The sequence below is a fragment of the Pogona vitticeps genome, chromosome 15 (genome assembly GCF_051106095.1).
Source record: "Pogona vitticeps strain Pit_001003342236 chromosome 15, PviZW2.1, whole genome shotgun sequence".
In the NCBI taxonomy this organism is placed as follows: Eukaryota; Metazoa; Chordata; class Lepidosauria; order Squamata; family Agamidae; genus Pogona; species Pogona vitticeps.
Window position 1 is genome coordinate 12,653,191 of NC_135797.1, and position 23,061 is coordinate 12,676,251.

A 23,061-nucleotide genomic window follows, 5' to 3' on the forward strand; every position below is an offset into this window, starting at 1 on the left:
CGGCCGTCCCTCTTGGGGACAGCTCAGACCACCTCAACATCGCGTCCGTGGCCCCAGAGAGCCCGCCCAAGGAAAGCTTAGGGGCCCCAAGTCTGGGCGAATCGGCCCCCTCTCCCTCTCGGCCCCGCGGCCCGGTGGTGGCGTGTTTCATTGAAGACCCGACCCTCGCTCAACATGACCCCGTTTTTGTCGCCCGTGAAGTGGGTCCCCGGGGGTCGCCTTGTGACGCGGCATTCTTGGTCTTGTCCCCTGTTTTGGGACCGTCTCCCGTGGCACAGGCTTTTGGAGAGGCCACGGCTGGCGGCCTCCAGAGCGGAGAGGAAGCCCCTTTAAACGTGGCTTCTCCGGGACTGGAAAGGGGTCACATCACGGTGAAAGCAGAGGAGAGCGGTTTCGCAGGAGGTGGCGAACAGGCGGCACAGCCTTCTGGAGTTGGCTGGCTCGCTCTAGGATGCCCAGTTGACCCTCCAAGGGGTGGCGCGGAAGCGAAGCAGGGTGCCACCGAAGGCGGTGAAGCGGGACGTTCAGAGGGAGACGTGTCCTGGCTGGAATCAGACCAGAAGCCCCCGTTTGGGGCCGAAGCCCGGGGAGCTGCTTTTGGAGAGGGCCCCCCTTTCTCGCTTTCTCCAGAAGCCCTTCCTGAACTGGAGGATCGTGGCCTGGGGGATGAGGCCGATGGGGAGCGATCCCAATTTGAGCGGCCCCAAACCCCCACCCCACCCACCCATGTTTTCAGGGACGAGCCACCACCGGAGAAATTACCCAGGGCAGAAGAGGACCGGACGGACAGTCGGGATGAAGGCAACCGCCTTCCGCTGTCATCCGAGCCAGAGGTCAGGGAAAAGGGGGCAGAGATGGTCCCGGTGGAGATGCCCGCGGCTGCCCCACCCAGCCCGGAGAGATGTAGGGAAACCGAGAACGTCACAGGGGCTGCTGAAAGTGGTCCTCCGAGCCCGTTAGAAGCGCCCGCCACGCTTTCCGAGTCAGCACGGGAGAGAGAACGGGCAAGCGATGGAGAGGGTGTGGATGAGAAGGGAGTGCCCAGAGAGGGTGCCCACGACGTGGCAGGAGAGGAGCCGCCGGGCGCGGAAGAGGCCACCCCAGGGGAGGAAGGACGAGAAAGCACCCAGGAAGCAGACGGAAAAAGCTTTCTCGGAGGCGTCTCGGAGGCCGGGGCCGTAAAGGCGTCCGAGAGAGAGGAGGACAGGGGCCCTGAGGATCTGGGCCCAGCCTTGGCGGAGGTGCCCCTCGAAGGGGCACAGACTGGGAAGGAGCAACCCGAAAGCCGAGACGCCCCCGCAGGACCAGCAGAGGCGCCTGGCACAGGTTTACCGCCAGGGAACGAGCTGGCGGTGGCCTCGGCTGGAATCTCTCACCCCCCAAGCCCTCCCTCGTCTCGAGGATCTGCGCCCCCCTTGCCAGCTCCCCGAACCCACAGAGAGCGGATCGGCAAGCCCTGCCAGGAAGGCTCCGGCCCGTGCCCCACGCCCCATGGTAGCCCAGAGCCAGATTTGGGAGCTGAAGGGGATGCCCAGGTACAGACGGTCATGCCAGCCGCCTCCTTCCGTCAGCATCCGGGTCGCCGTCCGAACTCTTAACCGTGTGGCTAACGCTGGCCGGGGTGGGGAGGAGGCCGTCCTGTTTGGGGAAGGGGGCAGAGGGGCGCTACAGCCGTGGTTCCCCGAAAAAAAAAATGTTTCAGCCCTCACTCGCACTTCGATTCTTTGAAATGCTTGAGATCCTGGAAAAATGAGGGTGTTTTTTCTCCCCCCCAAAAAATGCTTTCAAGCGATCTGGGTGGGGGATTCAGGGCAGGTGCCCGGAGAAATAAAAGGCCCAATTGTGGGGGTGTTTTTTTGCTTTTCACACTCCGCAATACAGCTTTTGGGATATTCAGTGTCGTGGATAGAGTGACAGGCTAGGATTCGGGAGTCCCGAGTTCGAATTCTTGCTGAGTTCGAAACTGACTAGGGAGTGTCCCAACGGGTGAAACCTCTCCTTAATTTTCTCACTTGCTTTGAAAGCCGCAGGAAGTCAATTTGGACTTGCAGCTGTTGCTTGTATGTACTTGTAAGGTTCGGCATGTGTCGGCTGCGCACAGATGGCGGATCTGGACCTTAGTACTGTAGCTAGAGTGGGAACACTTTTGTTAAATGTAACAGGCATAAACCTCTTGTGTCAGACTGATGATGCTTGATATTCATCTTTTTTTTAGGGTTTCCCTCAAGAAAAATAGACGTCACTCGAATTTAGCGCTCTGGATGTTGTTAAGGCTGTTTAGTTTCTTCCTCTTTTGTTAGAAAATCTGCAGGAAATATCCGGGAGGAATTAGAGCAAATGGCCAGAAACAGTTAAAAGCACGATTCCAGTCATGCTGTTTCTCTCCAAAGACATGGCAGAAAATGCATGTTTTTTTCCCCTCCCTTCTGTCCCTGAAATACGTGGCAGTTCTTTAAAAAGCTGGTTTTTCATCTAGACCAGCGAGGGAGATTTTGTCTAATTTTTTTTGAAGGTCTGCGTCTCACGCCAACCTTGGCCCCAAAAGTATGGAATCGCTTTGTGTTCCAAAAAAAAATCGGAAGGCGGGCAAAGATTCGCACTCGGGTCTGGAGAACGTGCCAGGAGCGGGAGCTCCGTGGGAGATGTTATAACAAGGGAGGCTATCTGAAGGAGGCCCATGACCAGCTTTTCTCCCCTGCACCTTTCAGGTCGAGTCGTCCCCCAGCAGCCCGACCCTCGTGAGCTCCAGCCAGTCCTTATTGGAGTGGTGTCAGGAGGTGACGTCCGGCTACCGGGGTATCCGCGTCACCAACTTCACCACCTCTTGGCGCAACGGCCTCGCGTTCTGCGCCATCCTGCATCACTTCCACCCGGAGATGATGTGAGTTGTGGGGATGTGCACGCAAGGCAGGCAGGCAGGCAGGCGGGCGTTGGTGCGGATGCAAAGTTAGGCTCGAGTGCCCGACTCTCGACGGCAAATGTTGGCCCTCCGCACAGCCAAGAACCCTGGGGGAAAACCTGAAATCTCAGGCAGCCAATGGGCACGTTTTTCATTTTTATCAGGAGCAGGTCTTTAGTAGGGCTAATGGAGTTGAATTGCCCGTCCAAAATCAAGACACGCCAGATACCTTTGCAGAATTAGAGGGATAAAATACGACTGCATATATTTCGCTAGGAAAATTGGGTTCTCCCTCTGGGAGTTTCTCTAACTCTGTGAGTTTTGCTCAGAGGGAGTGAGGATCTGGCACAGCTGTGTGTGTGTGAACGAGCGGCTGGATAGTCCAGTGGTTTCGTTCTCTGGCCGAAGTTGGGAGTTTGAATCCCCCCCTGGGCCTCCTTGTCAGGGGCTCGACTGGATGATCTTTGGGGGTCCCTTCCGGCTCTGCAGTTCTAAGATAATTAAGAAGGAGGTCATTTTCCCAGTTCTGATGCTGCCACCCTTTGCCAAGGAGGCAGCCGAGAGGGAGAAGAGAGTGGGGTTGAGTGGTTATTGGATGGGGTGGTTTCCTGCTTAGGGGTAGCCAGAGGCCATTCGTGGGCTTGACGCTCCTTCCCTTCTTTCCCCAGCAATTACGAAACTCTGGACCCCCTTGATATCAAGCAAAACAATAAACTGGTGAGTGGACGGACTGTTTTTTTTGGGGGGGGGGCTGGCCTGTGCTGGCAATCCTCTTGTCTGGGAAGCCCCCCCCCTCCCGAAGACCTTCTGGGGAGGAAGGTCACCTTTGGCTGTTGGCCAAGGATCTCTCAGGCGGCCTCAATCATGTGAATCATCCTCTACTCCCTTCCAGGTCTGCTTCGGTATTTGCCGTCGAGGCGAAGGGACAACAGGGCCCATTATCCCCCATCGTTTGGTTGGCTGTATTGGTTGGGGTTGATGGGGAATGCAGCCCAACAAAAAAAAGTCTGAATAAATAATATAGTAGGACCCCCTGTGTCTGTGGGATTCGGCATCCACAGTTTCATTTCTCTGCATTCTGAAAATATTAAAACTTATCAAAAGAAAAACCCAGAAAATCATATTTCCATTATGTAGTTACCAGAGCCAGCCATTAGAGGGAGCCAGAGACCATGCTGTACATTGAATTATCCATGTTTTTCGGCTTTTAGGGGGGGCTTTGAACAAATCTTCCACAGCGATGGGGCTCCTTTATGTTAGGGAAGGGGTTTGAACATTTCTCCCACGCTCTCTCTTTTTCTCTCACTCGTTTCACGACTAGGCCTTTGATGGTTTCGCCTCCCTGGGCATCTCCCGCGTGATGGATCCTGCCGACATGGTTTTCCTGGCTGTGCCGGACCGGCTCATCGTCATGACCTATCTGTGCCAGATCCGGGCTTTCTTCACCGGGCAGGAGCTGAACGTGGTCCAGCTCGCCAGCCACACGGGCCAAAGCACCTACAAAGTGGGCAAATTCGACACGGACATTGGCGGTTCTCTGGACCGGTCCCTCTTCTACTCCCCGCACCTCCAAGGTGCCCGGGAGACGCCCGAGAGGCCAGACGCCGAGGATGCAAAGGAAATTACGGCAAAGGAAGATAAAAAATCAGAGGCGAAAGGCACTGTCTTAGGACGTTCGGGGAGCGAGGAGGACGCTGACCTGGGAAAGGTTTTAAGGAGCGAAGCTGTAACTGAGAAGAACGGGGCAAACGCTGGCCATCTTGACTTTTTGCCAGGGCCGGGCCCGGAGCAGGCGCCCGGGGGGGTGAGCAGCGCAGAAGTCGACGGAAAGGGGATTGTCGACGAGGCCACCGCGAAGCCCCCCGAAGAAGCAAAGTCGGAGCTCCCCGGCTCTCTGGAGTCCCAAGCAAAGAATGAACCGAGTTCTAAGGAGGCAGCGGCCAGGGTCGGCCCCAGCGTGCAGTCTTTCCCCACCGAATCGGTGGCGCCGGCCTCAAAGCCAGCAGGGAGAGCACTTACGAACGGCGCCGTAGCCGGCACAGCGGAGGAACGGGGGGCTCATCCTGGGCCCCAAATGGATGCCACGGGGACACCTGTGGCGAACGGCACCCCGAGGATGCAGGAAAGATGGCTGCCCAGCCCTCCGGACTCCGGGGCGGAGGACACCAAGCTGGACCGGAAGGCGCTGGCAAACGGGGGCGCCGCGGCCACCCAGAGCCCAGGGCCGGAGGCTTCAGCGGCCCTTGAGGCGGAGGAAACCAAGCCGGAGGAGAAGCCGCCGTCCAGTGACGCCGAGAAGCTGGTCCCCCCTCCGCGGCTGAAGCGGATGGCGTCCCGGGGCAGCGTGGAGCGCCCCTTGCAGAGGCTCCCGTCGGTGGGCAGCCAGGGCCCCGTGGCTCCCCCCCGGCCCCACGCCGCCAAGTCCACGTTCGCTCACGTGCGGGACGCGGACCTGGTGAAGAAGCGGCGCTCGCGGCTGAAGAGCGAGTCCCTGTCGGTCGACGAAGCGGACGCCGCCGGCCCGTTGGAGGATCCCGCCCAGCGGCTGGCCGCGGTGAGTGGGTCCTGCTCCAGAGGAAATGGCGTCCACGTTGTGGTTGCTTGTAGTCCGTTTTTCTCCGCGGGCTGGGAATGTCCTCTTGCAAGAGAGTTGATCTCTCTTGGGTTGAGTTCTGTCCTTGGGGCTGTAAAGAGTGCCTCTGAGCATGCGCAGAGTCCTGTTTCCCGCCCCCGCTGTCCCCTGTTTGAGTTCAGGTGGCAGAAACCTTTGGGCATCTTGAATTTCTGATGGGTCTCTTGCTTTAGAAACGAGTCGAGGGCCGAGGCATCATCGGGAAATGGGCCAGTGGCGTGGTTCAAACTGGCCTTGTGTGTGGTCTTGTCTACCTTCCGTGGCACCAGCTTGCCCCCCGTGGCTTCCTCTAACCCGTGGGCGGTGGGGCTGTCTGCGAATCCCACAAGAACGTGGATGGCCTTTCAGCGTCACACTTCTTGTGTCCTGCCTGCTTTCATTCGTCGTCGTGAGCCCGTGCACCAATATTGAGTTTCAGTAACCAGCTCTTGAGCTGGAGGTAGGGAGTTCGATTCCCCGCTGGTCCCTCTGTAAGAGTGGCCGGACTGGATGAAGGGTCCCTTCCGGCTCTGCCCATTCTAAGACAGGCATCATCATCATTTCTAGGATCTCGGAAATAACACCGGAGCTACAAAACATGGCAATACTAGGAACAGCATACATACATCTTGAACGGATGCTTCGTTTTTTGGTTTAAACTGGCATCTGTTATACAACAGCTGTCAATTTTTTTTTAATAATTTTGATTGACCGTGTCTGATATTTTTGAATAATAATAATAATAATAATAATGAAAAAGGGAGGGAGGCTGTGCCCACCGGCCGCCCCATGCTCGGGAGGAAGGCAGCTGGGGTGGTTTGCAACCTGCACGCCCCCCCCCCAAGATGGAAAGTTTCAAGGGGGATCATTTCCTGTCGTGCTTCTTAGTCGGCGGATTGTTCTAAAACCAAAATGCGACATGGCTGTTTTCCGTGTCGATCGCCCACCCACCGTTTCGTCTCTCCCTTCTCACCCCCAGGACGGTGGCTACGAGGAAGTGTCAAGGGGCCGACAAGGAGCAGCAAAGGGGCCGCCTCCGCCCGGTGAGTCTGGACTTGTGTGCAGGATTCCTAGCGGATCGTTTTCTCTTGTGGCGGTTTTTTTTGGGGGGTAGGGGGCTCTTGAGGGACTCCAGAGGCCATCTAGTCTAGCCTCCTGATGATCTCGCTCTCTTTCTCCTACAGCATCACCTACAGAAACCTCTCAAGACCCATCCATGGACTCTGGCGTCAAGACCAGCACAAAGGAAGAAGAAATTCCAGTAAGCTGGAGGAAGCGGGCAGCGGGGTCGAGGAGGCAGCTTGCCAAAGCTTCAAGCTCCCTTTCCGAGGTGGTAGCTCTTCTCTAAAAAACAGCCAAGATCGGCCAGGAAAGAAGTTGGAAGCAACCTCAACACTTGGGATCCCCAGATGTTCTCGGACTACAACTCCCAGAAGCCTTCACCGCTAACTGGGCTGGCCAGGATTTCTGGGAGTTGTAGTCCAAGAACATCTGGGGGCCCAAGGTCGGGGGAACCGCTGGCGTAGCGCTTTCACAAAGCACATATTGTGTCGTCGGAGAAGATGTGAATCCCGAGTTCCAGTCTCCACCCTTTTCAAGTGTGAGCGGTGCAGAACCTGAAAGCCATTCTCCGCGGGGGAAAAAATCTAGATGTGTGCAAAAATGTATGCTCGTCAGGCGTTCCTCCCTTTCCTCCCTTAGAAGCTCATGAAAAGCTCTTAAGCAGACAAAAAACAAACTATTTAAACGACGCAAGGCCCCGTGATCTTGGAGGACTGAATGGCTGCCATACATTGAGCAACTGCTGAAGGTTTTTTTTCTTCTAATAGTGTAGGGACGAGGTCCCCAGACAATGGTATTTAACAAGGGCAGCGGTTCTCCTGCTTCTGAAATGGAACTTTAAGAGGGCAGGGCTCTGAGAGGAACATGGTTTTGAGTGTCTAGGGTGTGGGCGTGTCTTCTTCCTTTAGTAGGTGGGGCCACGGCTGGAAAATGGGCCGGGCCACGTTACACAAGCTCCGCCTCCCTGTCTTATATTGGCGTTTAGGTAGGCTTTGAATGTCTTCTTCGGCTTCTCCCTAGAAATTCCAAGATACCAGCCAGTATGTGGTCGCTGAGCTTCGGGCTCTGGAGAACGAACAGAGGCAAATCGACAGGCGGGCGGCCGTCGTGGAGAAGGAGCTGCGGGCGCTCATGGAATCGGGTGCGAATCTGGGGTGGGGGGGGAGATGGAGGTTCTGTGGTGGGATCCCCTGCTTTCTAAGCCGCACAGTCTGCTAGCAGGCTATAAAAGGAATAAATATCCATGAATTAAATTTTATCCCCGTTGCATCTTACTCCTGCAAAGTGCACAAATCTTCCTTTCAAAGCAGGTGTCTTTTGAAGAGTACGTTTGAAAAAGTTTTCAGAAGCATTGAATCTCAAAAAAAAAAAAAAAACTTCAGACTCCAGATTTTAAAAGCAGAAAAAATTAAATGGGAAAATTAAAATTGAAATTAAAAAAAAAACAATTGCATGTCTGGGTTTTCATATTCTTCTTCTTTTTTAGGTGCGGACAAGTTGAAAGAGGAAGAACTCATCCAGGAATGGTTTACTCTGGTGAATAAGAAGAATGCCCTGATCCGGCGACAGGACCAGTTGCAGCTGCTGTGAGTATACAGTGGTGCCTTGCTTAATGACGATAATCCGTTCCAGGAAAATCGCTGTTAAGCGAAAACATCGTAAAGCGAAATTAAAAAGCCCATTGAAAGGCATTGAAAACTCCTCAATGCGTTCCAGTAGGCTAAAAACTCACTGTCCAGCGAAGATCCTCCATACAGCAGCCATTTTCGGTGCCTGTATAGCGAGGAATCCATCCCTAAGCACAGCGGCGAGCCATTTTAAGCACCCGGAGGCTATTTTGAAAACCTGACGATCATCTGTTTTTGATCGTCATAAAGCAAAAATCGGTTCCCAAAGCAGGGAACCGGTCATCGCTAAGCAAAATTCCCCCATTTAGACCAGCGTTTTGCGATCGCAATTGCGATCGCAAAAACATCATCGTAAAGCAGATTCGTTGTAATGCGGGGCAATCGTTAAGCGGGGCACAACTGTATAGGGATGAAGGAATAGTGCAAGAGGAAGGCCTTTTTCTTGCTCCATCGGGACCACCCCTAATTTTTCTCACTGCCAGCAATTTCAGGGAGTCCCGAATGCTGGAATGGATACGTTTCGGCGGCCCTGAGGACCAAACATGCTCGTCCCAGATCCGGCAAGAGGATGCTCACTCCCATCACCAAAATTTCTTTTAAAAAGATTTAGCCCCCTCTAGTGGCCAACAAATAAATAAATACAATTAGAGAACAGGCTGAAATTCGGGCCTAACCCTGTGAAATAATGGGAAGGAGGACGTTCTGAACCCGTTATTTTTTTAGAAAAATGTTTGTCGGGGCAACGGAGAGGAAGGGGGTCTGCATTTGGGAGGGGCACGGGGCCTTCCATCCACCCCTGTATGTTCTTCCAGGCGGTGGCCTTGATTTGGCATCGTTTGTGAATGCATCACTTTATTGATTTGTGGCTTAATCGCATTTAATTATTCATCCATTCATTGCGTGTTACACCCTCAGAGGGACACCCGGGGGCACCTCTCCCTGTTGTTAGCCTCACAACTAGCCTGTGGGGGGTTCAAGACTGTGTTGCATATTTGTACCTTACTGATTTTATTGGCATGCATTCTGATGCAGAGTGAAATATTATTATTATTATTGAATGGTGTAAGATCATGCAGTGAGCTTCAGAGGTGAATGAAAACTAAAACCCGGGTCTCCCTCATCGCAGGTGAAGACTCTTTAACTTTGTCACACTGTCGTCTCCTGCTCCACGGGCCGTTGGTGGCCATTTCCCTTTTCCCATACGGGGGGGGGGGGGGGGTTGTCCCTGCTTTTTAATTTGCCCCACAGCGGTCTGCTACTCAGGGCCGAGTCGGAGGCGTTTTCTTGTTTGGGGCCTGAACTGCTTCTTCTTCTTTTTCTTCCAGGACGGAAGAGCAGGATCTCGAGAGGCGCTTTGAACTCTTGAGCCGGGAGCTGAGAGCAATGATGGCGATCGAAGGTGAGAGACCTTGGATTTGCTCACAGACAGAGCTGCGGGACGAGTATTAATAAACGGAAAGCAGGACAAAGCACGAATTTTTTGGGGGGGGGGAATTCTGTCGTCCATAATCTGCATTTTTTAAAATTTGCCTTCCCTCCGGTCCTGCCTCTGACGGCGCAGACTGGCTCAAGACGGAAGCTCAGAAGCAGCGAGAAAAGCTCCTCCTGGAGGAACTGGTGTCACTGGTCAACCAGAGGGACGAACTGGTGAGGGATCTGGACATCAAAGAGAGGATGTGAGTATGCCTGTCCCCGTTTGACGGGCAAAAGAGGGAGCCAACGAGGGGTGGGTGGTTTTATGGGCAGGAGGGGAAACCCCGTTAGCTGTTCCATCTCCTAGGAACTGGAGGTTGAGATCAGCGGTTTCTCCAGACACCCTCTCTGCCATCTGAGATAGCTTAGGTGGACCCTCGGTGCCTTTGGTTGTAAGGCAATGTCCTCTATTCCCCTTCAAACGGCCTTTTATTGAGTATCTTGAGGACTAGAATCTCCAGTTTGTTCCACTTGTGGAGCAGTGCGTTGCTGTCTGTTTCCCAGCGATTACGTGACACATGGGGAAATGCACTCCAGACTGACCCGGATTCGTGGCCAAGCTGGACCTTTTTGGGAGCTTTGGATATTTTCTCTCCCCGAGGCAATCTAGGTCCCTCAGTTTCTTCCTCGCTCTGAATTTGAGCGTTTCCATTTTCCCACAACACCATGGAGCTCAGCCTTTGCCTCCATAACTGACTTTTGACTTCTTTGGGGCGGCATAAACAATAGAATTTCTTATTAACCTGGACTGGTGCTTTTCCCTCACAAAAGCCAAAAATGCAAGCCTTTTTCCCCTCTCTTTCAGCGGCTTTCCAACTAAGTTCTACTTCTCCAACCAGCTGCCTCAGTTACTCCCAAACTCACAATCTTGATCACAATATTTTCCCCTGTCTGGGCAATTTCTGTCTCCAGATACCAGAACAACTTACTTACTTACTTACTTACTTACTTACTTACTTACTTACTTACTTACTTACTTACTTACTTACTTACTTACTTACTTACTTACTTACTTACTTATTTATCTATCTATCTATCTATCTATCTATCTATCTATCTATCTATCTATCTATCTATCTATCTATCTATCTATCTATCTATCTATCTATTTATTTATTATTTGATTTGATTTGATTTGATTTGATTTGATTTGATTTGATTTGATTTGATTTGATTTGATTTGATTTGATTTGATTTGCTTTGATTTGATTTGATTTGATTTGATTTGATTTTTACCCCGCCCCTCTAGACAGCGTCTTAGCTTTTATGAAGATCCCCTCAGATCTGTTTTGACCTAGACTTCCACTCTATCCCTTTACCCTCAAGAGCTCTGGATTTTTGAGCCAGCCACTAAGTCTTGTAAATCTTGAGGTAAAAAAATAATAATAATGATTTCTCTTGAGTAGGTACGTATTTCCCTTCTCTTAGGATTCCCCAGATCTGGGTCCAGAAGCCCCGAAAATAAGTCTTTTCCCAAGACTCTTCACGGGTAACCACTTATTACCACAGATCCTAACCCCTTCTAACTAGGAACGCCTTTTCCTCAAGCAAATCCAGCCTTTTTACCGGATTGTTTCGTATCCCTAGCGCCGTGCCACCAATTTGTCACGATTCCACGTGGCCCCTGGTTCTTTCACCAAGCAAAGGAGCTCACACGACGAGCCCCTCAGCGGCCACCGATAGAATTTTATCAACAATACCTATTATTGATTGAAATAACATCCAACTGTGGGTCCTGGTGGCAATTTTAATTGTATTTTAATCATTTTATCTTTTACTGTATTTTAATTTAATTTGAATTGTTGTAAGCCACCCAGAGACCTAAGTTAAATAAATAAAATAAAATAAAATAATTATCGAGGTCCAGGCCATATGTCATTTTAAAAGAACCACATGCTGTGCTTCCCTGAAAGTAAGACAGGGTCTTATATTAATTTTTGCTCCCAAAAACTAAGTGCGGCTTATTTTCAGGGGATGTTTACAGGGTAGAGATTGTTTATTGATACAGGCGCTGACAGAACAAGCCATGTTGTTAACACTTAAACCTTCTCCTTTATCCACAAAATTGGGCGGAAGAGCTAATACCCTGGAAGATAGAAACAAAAGTGAAAATCATCTAGCTAGGTTGGAGCCCTGGATTGCAAACGACAGGTTGAAATTCAACAGGGATCAGTGCCTTAGAAAAAGCAAACCAAATACATAGTTACAAGGTGGGGGAAATACCTGACTCAGCAATACTACGGGCGAGAAGGATCTTGGAATTGTCGTAGATCCCAAGCTGAATATGAGCCAACTGTGTGATGCGGCGGCAAACAAGGCCAATGCTATTTGAGGCTGCATTAACATAAGTCTAGTCTCCGAATCCTATGAGGTACTGATTCCCCTCTATTTGGCACTGGCTAGGCCTCTTCTTACATCTTGTGTCCAGTTCTGGACACCACGCTTTAAGAAGGATGCTGACAAACTGGAGAAAGTTCAGAGGAGGGCGACAAGGAGGATCAGGGGACTGGAAACCAAGCCTTATGAGGAAAGGCTGGAGGAACCGTTTAGCCTTGAGGAAAGAAGACTTGAGGGGCGATAAGATAGCATTTTTCAAAGATTTGCAAGTTTGTCCTACAGCGGAGGGGCAGGGTCTGTTCTCGATCCTCCCAGAGTGCAGGACACGCAACCACGGGGGGGGGGTTGGACTAGATGGCCTTAGGATGCCCCTTCCAACTCTGTTCTTCTGTGATGCTATGATCTTTAATGCTCCCTCGCTTCTTCCTTCCTTCCCTCCCTCTTCTCTCCACCTGCCTCCCGCCACCCGAAACCTTGCAGAGCCATGGAAGAGGACGCGCGACTTGAACGAGGGCTCCAGCTGAGGAGGAGCAAGCTCAGCCGGAAGGAGAAATGTCGCGTCAGCTGAGATGGGCCGAGACGGGGAGCCGACAACAACCCCATCCTTCCCTTGAGGGCGGGGGGGGGACAGCTACGTAGGGCGCTCTTTGCCCTCCCGGTGCCCGGACACCCCCTGCCATGCCACGGCGTTGGTCCTCTTGGTGGAAAGGCTAGCCCATCACTCCTTCGGGGGTCCGGCCCACGGCTTCTGTTTTCGTGCCAAAAACCGGTGTGTGTGTGTTTGTGTGTGTGAGATGGTTCTTCCTTTTATACCCCGAATTTCTTTTCCTCTCTCCCGACCCACGCCAGAGATGGGTTTGGAACGTTTTGGAGGGCAGGCCCCACGGACGCGAGCTTTCCGGAGTGGGGCAGAAGCCAGCCTCAAAAAAAATAATAAGCGAACAAACCAACACGTCCTTCCAAGTTTTAGGAACTATTTATTTTTGTGTGTTTGTGTGTGCTTGTGCGCAGGGGAGTCGGTCCAAAGCTGGCGCCACGTTGCCTTCCCCGTTTTTACGAAGCTTTCTGCCCTCCGTCTGGAGGGCCTTTGAATTTTTTAGCGCGCTCTGCGTTTCTTCTTCCTCGCCGGTGGTACAAAAGCCACGCAGTGCCTTAAACGCGGCTGCAGCCAGCCGTGAGGCTGGAAAACACCCCCCCCCTCGAGATTCTCCCTTTTGCACACCCCCAACCCACACCTCGAGCCCTCCAGCCCCCTTCCTGGTCATCTGCAGTCAATTTGTACCCGAGTTTGAAATAAACGTCTCGAAAGATAATCCGGTGATATAAGAAAGTGGTGTGAACACATAAACTGGCAAGCCTGTGGCTTGGGGGGCTGCAATGACTGTCCTGTCAGGAGGATGACTGAGGATGATTCTCCTCGCCTCGTTCCTACCGCTGGAGAAGGGAAATTCTCAATTTGAAGGGTATTTATTTCCAGCCACCACTTATAGGTGCAGAAGCTGGACTATTAAGAAAGCTGATGGGGAAGGGGAAATTGATTTTTTTTGAAAAGCGGTGCTGGAGGAGAGCTTTGGGGGGGATACCCTGGAAGGCCAGAACGACAAACCAGTGGGGTCCTAGAGCAGATTAAGCCTGATCTCTTGCTGGAGGCGAAGATGATGAAGCTGAGGTTGGTCCTCTTTTGCACCCATCATGAGAAGGCAGGATTAGGTCTGGAAAAGACCATCAGGCTGGAAAGGTGGAAGGCAGCAGGAAAAGAGGAAGACCCAAATACGAGATGGACAGACTCCCTCAAAGAAACCACAATGCTTGAGTTTGCAAGAGCAGAGCAGGGCAATTGAGGAAATACATTTTGGAGTCAGCTCATTCATGGGATCGCCGTGTGAGTCGGAGGAGACTTTATGGCATGGAACAAGAATAAGAATCGGGCGGCGTGGCTTGGTGTCCTCTACGCACCATTGGCTGTGCTCGCTTCCTGCTTTGTGGCACTTGATCAGTGGGATTTAAGCCAAGCGTGTTGTGCCACTATTAAAAACGCAAGAGGCTTTGGGATAGTGGAGATAAAGTGGGGGGCGTGCAAGCCATCCAGTTTTTAAAAACGGAGTGCCTGCCGATGCTAAACAGGGCGGTTGTGCATTTAAAAGTCAAGTCCTTCCTGGAGGCTTTGAGAAACAGCAAATTCACCTTTTTTGCTTCTAGCTTGGGAAAAAGAGGGCCAAGGGGGAGGGTTAAGGGCCACAGTAAAGCAGCCCCAGTGGGCCATGTGGGGGTCCACCCCCTTTTAAACATCAAAATGGGTGATAGCAGGTCCCTAAGATGTCGGGCAAGATGGGCCACACGCGTGAGATCCGTCCGGGCTCTTGTAGGGAAGGCAAAGTCTCGAGAACGCTGAAACAGGAGAAGCCCAGTTGAACCTCCAGAGGCAGGAGTAGTCTACCAGCGCCCAGCTGTGCAATTTTGGGGCCCAACACTCTTAAGGCCAGCCCAGTTATTGTGGCTCTTGAGAATAGAAAATGCCGTGATTGCTGCTTCCCCCCCCCCTTCCTGGAAGCAAGGGAAATCAACAATAAGTCATTAAATTAATCATGTACTGTATAGATTTGCGTTTTTAATTCCATAAATCATTCCCTGTGGCTGAAGACAGCTCCTTATTATCCGGCAGTGACCTTCTTTGTGTAGGAAAAGCAACACCGTCTGGAGCGGCATAGAGTCAGCGAAACCAGGACTGGCCGTCCAGACCTTGTTGGACTACCACTCCCATCATCCTAGGCAGCACAATTGGGGGTGATGGTTGTTGTAGTCCAGCAAATGGCCCACTACAGGAGAACCAACGGCTGGTGTCAGGATGCAAGAGGATGCATACGGTGGAGAGGAGACTGAGAAAAATAAATCTTCCTTCCCCAAAGTCTAGAAAATAGGGAAGCCAGAAGTCCAATCTCAAACCTGGCTGCTCGAGTGTGTTGGGACTACAATTCCCATCAGCCCCTGCTCACCCAAAAGAGGCCAGGAGGGCTGAGGTCATGGGACCTGCACCCCACAGGAAAGCTGACCTAACCCATCAGAAGACCCGTGCTCAGAACTGGGAACCTTGCTTTGGACTACAACTCCCACTGCTGGTTGTGGGGGGGTTCTGGGAGTTGTAGTCCCAAGAACATCTGGAGACTCCCCGGACACCACTGTGGCTACCAGGCCATGGCCTGTCCAATCCAGGAAGAGCCTGCTCTTCAAAGCCCTTCAGGAGAAGAGGGCAGTCAAACCTCCAGCCGAGGAGCAGTTTACCTGTAAATAGTAAACTGGCATGGATGGGAGAGAGAGAGCAGCAGCCAGAACGGAGGGGGGGGATCCTTCCTGGGACACACGGGCCGCCCTTCTGTGGAGGAGCCGGAGCTTGGATACCTTTGGTGCGGCAAAGCCTCCAGGCGCAGGAGCAGTCTACCTGTCCTGATGAACGTCCAGGGAGCAGCCACCGCTGGATGCAGCCAGGTGGGCTGTCCTGCCTGCCGATGGGGTGTGCTGGAGGTGGAAAGGCTGGCATGCAGCCCTGGGGCGGAGGCGAGCCTCAGGCGGCCGCGGGAGCAGGGTCAACACCGGGGCCGGGCCGACTGCTCCCCGCCCAGGGCGCAGCACCGCCTTTCTTGATCTGCTGGCCGGGCAACCTCCCTCCCTGGCACTGGGCCGGAGGATGGCGAAGGTGCCAGTGGCCAAGGCGCGCTCCTGGCGGTACGCGCTGCTGCTGGGCGCCTATGGGCTCTACCTCTTGGGGGGCGCTGCTATCCTGGCCGCCCTGGAGGGGCCCGCCGAGCTCGACCTGTTGGACAGCCTGCGCCAGGCCCAGGGGCACCTGCTGGCCGGGCACCGGGCTTGCCTGTCGGAGGAGCGGCTGGCCAGGCTGCTGGAGCGCCTCCTGCACGCCGGCCAGGTGGGAGGGCCGGCCAGGTGGGAGCTCCCCTCGGCCCTCTTCTTCGCCGCCAGCCTCCTCACCACCACAGGTAGGCAGGCAGGCAGGCGGGAAACCAACCGGGAAAGAACGAACGCCTGGCCGGATGCCCTGATTAAGCCTCCGGGTGTGTGTGTGTGCAGAAGAAGGTGTCTCTCCCCAAGTCCTTGGGATCATGAATCAGGCGCTCTCTTGAAGAGTTTGGTCAAGTTCTGTCCTGGGACTACAGATCCCAGCAGCCACAGCCCATGGCAATGATGGGTGAAGGATTCGGGGAGGGTTGAAATCCAGAATATCTGTAGATCGTGTATTGGTGTCCCTCCTGCTTTGACTTGAATGAGGAGGGAATTTGAGGACACTGCCAGGCGGGGGTTTTGGGTATTGTAGTCCTCAAATGTGCCTTCCCTGCATTTTTGTCCTCTCCTCTTTTTTTTTTGCCCCGGACAGCAAACCACAAAAAGAGTCTTAGAAAGGCTGGAGGGGAACCCTGGAGGACATTTAGACCGACCCCTTTGTTCCGCGGGAAGAATACCGGGGCCAAGCATCCCCCCTCTCGGGGACCTGCAGGAAGGCCTGAGGTTGTCATGAGAGGGTTTCGCTGGGACTTGAGAGAGGCCGGATTTCGTGTCCCCCCAAAAGCCAATCCTCCTCAGTTCCTGCAAGCCTGGGGTTTCCTTGAGGGAGTCCGTTCATCTCACCTTTCGTCTTCCTCCTCTCCTGTGGCCTTTTGATTTTTCTCAGCCTGAGGTTTTTTTAATTTTTAATTTTTTTTAGGGAGGTCTTGCCTTCTCACGATGTCCAACTTTGGGCACCGTTTAAGGCTTGGCTTCGTCTAGCTGCCCACTCGTTCCTCTTTCTGGCTGTCCAGAAATCCCTGCAGAAATCTCTCCTTCCTCCAGCACCACCTTTCAAACAAATCACCTTTTTCTCCCCCCCCCCCGTCAGCTTTCTTCACTCTCCATCTTTCACACCCATCCAGGATGATTGGAAATACAAGATCTTGGGGTCCTTACAATCATCTTTTCTTCCTCTTTCAGGGCTGCCCTTCTGAGTCTCATCATCAGCTGTCTTTCAGTTTCTTTACTTTTTTTTTATTTTTAAAATAACTGGGCTGGCCAGCCCAACGAAATGAGGAGTCCAGTTCCTCATTTAATTTGACCCGTGTAGGAAATTTACAGGGGAGGGTAAATCCCTCTCGATGAAACCATCGTTGGCGTTTCCCTTTCTGCCAGGAGCAGCTCTTTTGTAAAGCTAACGGACCTTGATTCAACGTCCAGCTAGCTCCTCAATTTTCTATTCCATACAGGAGTGCATCAGGGTGGCCTCTCCCCCACGCCCTGTCCAGCTATTGTGATGCTGAAACTATTCCCAGCAGGTAGAAAGTTGCCTGAAAGGGCATGTCAGGCCATCCGTTCGAATCAAGACATCCTCGAACTTCGTACCCAGTGATCCCAACGCGCTGGGTTGCCCTTTCCAGCCCTTCGCACTCAACTCACTTTTTTGGGGGAAGTGCTCCAGTTTATCTGTAGACTTTTTACGAGGTGGCTGTTTCAAAATGACCCTCTTTCTTCTTGCGATCGTGTCTAGCCGTGCATAGCGAGGAACACGGTGTGGTTTTTGAGTCTTGAGTGCTAACAAACGGGGTCATCACGGTCCGGTGGTCACTTAGACGCCATTGTTATCCCGGACGGCCACAAGCTACGTTTCCAGTGTCAGGATGACCCAAAACAACACTCTGTGTTAGATTTCTACAACGCCTTCCTCCCTCGTTCCGTGCGTGTAAACACACATCCATGTCTACGTATGCTGATATTTGTTCTCTGCTGGCTGACACTCCCCTCTCTTTCACAGATATAGCCGGCTGAAGGTATACTCACCCTTCCATCTTTCAGACGTTAATAATTCAAGTACAGTGGTGCCTCGCTTTACGATTGCCCTGCATTACGACGAAACCGCTTAACGATGATCTTTTTGCGATTGCAATTGTGATCGCAAAATGATGGTCTGAATGGGGGAATTTTGCTTTGCGATTATCGGTTCCCTGCTTTGGGAACCGATTCTTCGCAAAACGATTATTTTTAAACAGCTGATCGGCGGTTTCAAAATGGCCGCCAGGTAACTAAAATGGCTCCCCACTGTGTTTAGGGATAGATGATAGATCCCTCGCTATACAGGCAGTGAAAATGGCCGCCTTATGGAGGATCTTTGCTGGACGGTGAGTTTTTACCCCATCGGAACGCTTTGAATGGGTTTCAGTGCGTTTCAATAGGGTTTTTATTTTCGTTTTATGATGTTTTCGCTTAACGGCGATTTTCCTGGAACGGATTATCGTCGTTAAGCGAGTCACCACTGTACCCAGCTCAAGGCAGGGGGAGGGAGAAATAAATAATTAAAAATTTTTAAACGATCCAGAGAGTGCTTTATGTGCCATGACATGGAATATAAGCAGCACACTTTGCTTCACTTCTGCTTTAAAAGTATGTGAAATGTTCAAGGTGTGGTTTACTATTGCCACACACACAAACCCGACTAAGTCTCCGTGGCCGAGCGGGGATTCGAACCCAGGTATCCTGAGTTTTTGTCTGACAGTTTATCGGATACTCCACACTGACTCATGTTCTAACCTCTTTTCTGTTTACCATGAGTCAGCCAGAATAGCACCACCTCTGCATAGTTTGGCTTCATGTCCCCTTTTGGTGAAGACAAGCTGTCTTTTGAAGGGCTACAGAGGAAAACCCCAGTTCTGACGTCCTCCTCCATTTTATAGGCTACTTTGTCCATGCCTGATTTAAAGAGGTGGAACCCTTAGAAGAGAGGCTGGGGACCCTGTCATCCGCCGTGATCAGTTTCATTATCCCCTGGTCAAGGAGTCCGGAGCCAAAAATCCACAAGGCTGGGCACTCACTAGCCAGTGCACCAGCCTGGGGAAGGTCGCCGCCACCACACCCATAGAAGACACCCAAGAATCTCAGCAGCTGGTGGAGGTTAAGACCTGGAGTTTAGTATCACTGATCCTCTCGGTGGAAATCAAGACAATAATGTGTAAGGATTTTTTTGTAATTTAAAAGGATAAACGCTCCAAACAGTTACAAGAAAAGTTTACTCAAAATACAGGAGCAAATTGTGGTTATGGGTTTATAATGTTCAAGGATGACACCCCGGAAATTAAGAAAGCTAATCTCCCAATCTCATATTCACACCTAAATGAAGAGCGAGAGAGAAATAAATCCTGGGTGGGTCCTCTACAAAAGGTTAGACTACATAGCTTTGTAAATAGCGCTCAGACACCATCTCTCCTTCCAGAAAGACTGTGGTGCAAACATGTTTTCTTAAGTCTTTTCTCTGCAAGTCAACAGGGCATTTTCACACCCGGTCCCCACAATTCCTCAATAACCCTTAATCCCCTTTGATCAGTCTACAAACAAAGCCTGCCTTACCCTGGAGGAAGTAAGCAGACTGATTCTATTTCCTTGTGGAGGCTGCTTCGATACATAAAAGATAAGCATATAGTCCTTTATCAGTGCCCTATCCTAGAAAAGGACGGGTGACATCTGGTGAGTATACTTCTTAGAAGTATCCAGGAACAGGAGATAAAAATGGGGACCTTAATTGATCTGTTTACAAGCTGACCTCTTTCCTTATAAGTCAGCTTTTCATAATGGTCTTGGAAACATAGAAAAATTCAGACGCCAAATTTCATACAGTATTTCACATTCCTCAGGATTTCGACTTCTTCACAAGCAGCACCTGCATATCCGACGCAGCAGCAGACACATGGGTTACGTAGTTGCATCTCCTGAAACGCAACTGTAATTCTCATTTCATACATTCTGTTTGAAATCTGTTTAAATTAGAATGGATGCTTTTGGTTTTGCATATGTATATTGAATGCAAATCAATCTCCCTGTGGATGTGGCGGCAGCTCCCTTCCCCTGGCTGACCCATTGGCTGGTGAGTGCCCAGCCTTGTGGATTTTGGGTTCCGGACTCCCTTAGAGCATTGGGAGAACTCGGGAACAAAAACAGAGGGCTCAAGGAAAACCTGGCCATTTTGAACAATACGAAGTAACATGGTGTCAGGATCCGGGGGGGCGGTAGGGCGTCCCCTGCACCACCGCCCTGGCAGTTGCAGGATTGGGCCCAGCTTGGTCCCAGGAAGATTCCAGTGTTTGCAGGATCAAGAGCTGCTGGGGCTCTCAGGAGATCCACCTGGGAGTCCGGAGGGAAGGCCTACTTAAGGAATGTTAAGTCTTTGGCTGTGCTGTTCCTGTGCTCCAGATCCATCATTCCATAGCTGTGTGTGTGTGGGGAGATCAATTCCATGTCCCTCCACGGATACCGAAACAAGCGTATTATAGTTAACCCTATTTTAATAGCAGATGCTATACCTAGCACGGTCTCTGTCTCCATCTAGTGGCCAGTTTTGGTAACCTCACCTTTAGAAATACCTGCTTCTAAGATCTCTAATGTTTAAAATATTTTCAGACAGTGGATAAGTGAATCAGCGGATACTGATCCCGTGGATAAGGTGGTCCTGTTGTATGTAGAAGCTACCCCTTGATCCCGATCGTGGTCCGTCAGCTTGTAGCTCCCTCTTCCAGTTTCTTTTCATTATTGGGCTCGAGGGCGACGCCGCAGCGCGCTCCTGTGTTACTCAGCTGGTTAAGTCCCCGCCCGCCTTCCCTCCAGTGAGCTTCAGTTGGAGCGCAGGGTTTGCCCCATCCTCGCCACCCCCCTGAGAGGTAGGACAGGCTAAGGACCAGCTCTAGGAGGTCACCTGGAGGAGGAAGCAAACAGCCCATAATAGCAGCACCCTGTCGTTCAACCGGGCAGACCAGGTTGGCGAGCGGGAGCCATCCATCCCTCGGTCGGGTGCCTCGGAAGACGCAGAAGCCGAGACTTCACCTGCTCTCCGTTCCCCTCTTGCCCGCAGGTTACGGGCACACCGTGCCCCTCTCCGAGTGGGGCAAGATCTTCTGCCTCTTCTACGCCGCCGTGGGCATCCCCGTGACCCTCCTGTTCCTGGCCGACCTGCTTCGGCTCCTGGTGCCCCTCTTGAGCCACCGGCCTGTGCGGTACCTCCATGCCCGCTGGGGCCTCCCGCTTGGCCCTGTGGCTCTGGGCCACGCCGTCGCGCTGGGGCTGGCGACGCTCGGCCTCTTCATCCTCCTCCCGGCCATCGGCTTCTGGGCGGCGGAGGATCGGTGGAGCTTCCTGGAGTCGGTGTATTTCTGCTTCATCTCGCTCAGCACCATCGGCTTCGGCAACCACGTGCCGCCGCAAGGGAACTCTGGACCGCCTGCACATGTGCTGTATGAACTCAGCATCACCTGTAAGTCACCAGGAGGGGGGAAGATGGGGGGTTGATTTTGTTTTGGGGAGAGGCAGGCGTCCCCTCTTTCCCCCTATTCCTCTAGCTGTACAGGGGGCTCACAGAGCAGAATAGCTTCCATATCCCCTTTTAAGTCCACCCCTTTTTCTCAGCAATGGACGCTTATGGAAACCTATGGATTCCACTCCGGTAGCCACATAGAACATGCTCAGAGAACTCCGGGAGTCAAATCTCTGCTTGCGGTGCCAGAAGATGGGAGTTCGAATCCACCCGCCTCAGGGCCTCCTTAATTAGAGGCTGGACTCCATGATCTCGAGGGTCCCTTCTGGCTCTGGAGTTCTAAGATCTTAAGATTTAGATAACCATGAGGCTGAATATATTGGCCCTGGCCCGGGGGTTAGGACAAGGACCCCCAAATTTAAAGTCTTCAAAGGTTCCACAAGCCTTAATTTTTGTTTTTCCTTTTGCCAAGAGGAACCAACAGGGCTTATTTCTTTGAAAATCGGTTCTGCGCAAATTCTCCTGCAAGAGACGCCTGGCGATCTTGGCGTCTTGGACAGGGTGGACAGGAGATAAAGGCGGGTGAGACACCAGGGAGGTGGAGGAGGAGGAGAAGGGGAACCTCGGAGAAAGCCAGCAGCACCGTGGCTGATTTTAAGACGTGGACTCCTTTTTCTCTCCCCTCTCAGGCTACCTCCTCGTGGGCTTGCTAGCCATGGCGGCCACCCTGGAAACGGTGCATCAGTTGCGGGAAGTCCGTGCCGTCATCCAATTTTTCGCTCCCGCCCGCGACCCGGTGGCTGAAGACCGCCAGGACATCCTGCCCAGAGACCAATTGGCTTTAGCCACCGTGTCGAGGCCCGATTCTCAGGAAGAGCCAGTGGGAGGCAGCGCCACTTGATGCCTCGAAGAGCGGCGAAGGAGCGCCTTGGGTTTCCGACGGGGGCTGTCTCCATCCGTCTCTCCCCCCCCCCCCCAAGCTTGGGGCAGGAGAGCAGGACGAAACGGCCTGACGGGTCTGGCTGAAGCAAAAGAGGGGGGTGCATTAAAAGGTTTCCATCATCCTTCTTCAGAACATGTCTCTGGAAGTCGGTCCTTCGATGCCGTAAACCCGAAACTCTTCCATTTTACTTCTCATTTTCCAGAGGCATTGACTTTCAAGAGGACAGTCCTTGGCAGGGAGAGGAAGAGTTTGCAGAATTTAAAAAAAGCCTTATTATTTAGTCGTTTAGTTGCATCCGACTCTTTGTGACCCCCCCATGGACCAGAGCACGCCAGGCCCTCCTGTCTTCCACGGCCTCCCGGAGTTGGGTCAAATTCATGTTGGTCGCTTCGGTGACCCTATCCAACCATCTCATCCTCCATCGTCCCCTTTTCCTCTTGCCTTCACTCTTTCCCAACCTCAGGGTCTTTTCCAGGGAGTCTTCTCTTCTCATGAGATGGCCAAAGGATTGGAGCCTCAGCTTCAGGATCTGTCCTTCCAGTGAGAAAAGCCGGCAGTGTGCCAAAGGCCGAGCAAAACCTTCGGCAAATATTCACGGGCAGAGAGGCCGAGGGCGTCCCCGGCCGGGCGTTCCCCGGTGTGCCAGGCAGGACGTGGTTCTTGTGCGTCTCCATGTTTCCAGCCCTTAAAGGAGGGGAGGGTGTGCGGGTGAGGCCTGGGCGAGAGGGAGGGAACACACACACACACACACACACACACACACACACATGCCTGAACGCCACGGTGAGACACCCTTGAATCCCGGGCTGCCCAGGCTTTCTGCACATGCTCAGAGGCAAT

General features: G+C 52.4%; 2 protein-coding genes across 3 annotated transcripts in view; both read left to right on the plus strand.

Moving 5' to 3' along the window:
* EHBP1L1 (EH domain binding protein 1 like 1) overlaps positions 1 to 13,323 on the plus strand; it is a 33,774-nt gene extending 20,451 nt beyond the window's left edge. For both annotated transcript variants that reach the window (XM_072984351.2, XM_072984352.2), the window contains 10 exons: positions 2,709 to 2,881; positions 3,568 to 3,616; positions 4,221 to 5,453; positions 6,490 to 6,553; positions 6,695 to 6,771; positions 7,593 to 7,713; positions 8,059 to 8,158; positions 9,526 to 9,599; positions 9,762 to 9,876; positions 12,491 to 13,323. In XM_072984351.2, coding sequence (XP_072840452.2) covers positions 2,709 to 2,881; positions 3,568 to 3,616; positions 4,221 to 5,453; positions 6,490 to 6,553; positions 6,695 to 6,771; positions 7,593 to 7,713; positions 8,059 to 8,158; positions 9,526 to 9,599; positions 9,762 to 9,876; positions 12,491 to 12,578 — 2,094 coding nt within the window. In that variant the 3' untranslated portion in view covers positions 12,579 to 13,323. The remainder of the gene's footprint in view (positions 1 to 2,708; positions 2,882 to 3,567; positions 3,617 to 4,220; positions 5,454 to 6,489; positions 6,554 to 6,694; positions 6,772 to 7,592; positions 7,714 to 8,058; positions 8,159 to 9,525; positions 9,600 to 9,761; positions 9,877 to 12,490) is intronic.
* Positions 13,324 to 15,692: 2,369 nt separating this feature from the next.
* On the plus strand, positions 15,693 to 22,353 carry KCNK7 (potassium two pore domain channel subfamily K member 7). The gene is made up of 3 exons (XM_078382224.1): positions 15,693 to 15,999; positions 20,880 to 21,278; positions 21,968 to 22,353. Exons 1-3 carry the CDS (start codon positions 15,693 to 15,695, stop codon positions 22,177 to 22,179), a joined length of 918 nt encoding a protein of 305 aa, XP_078238350.1. The 3' UTR covers positions 22,180 to 22,353.
* Positions 22,354 to 23,061: the final 708 nt, after the last annotated feature.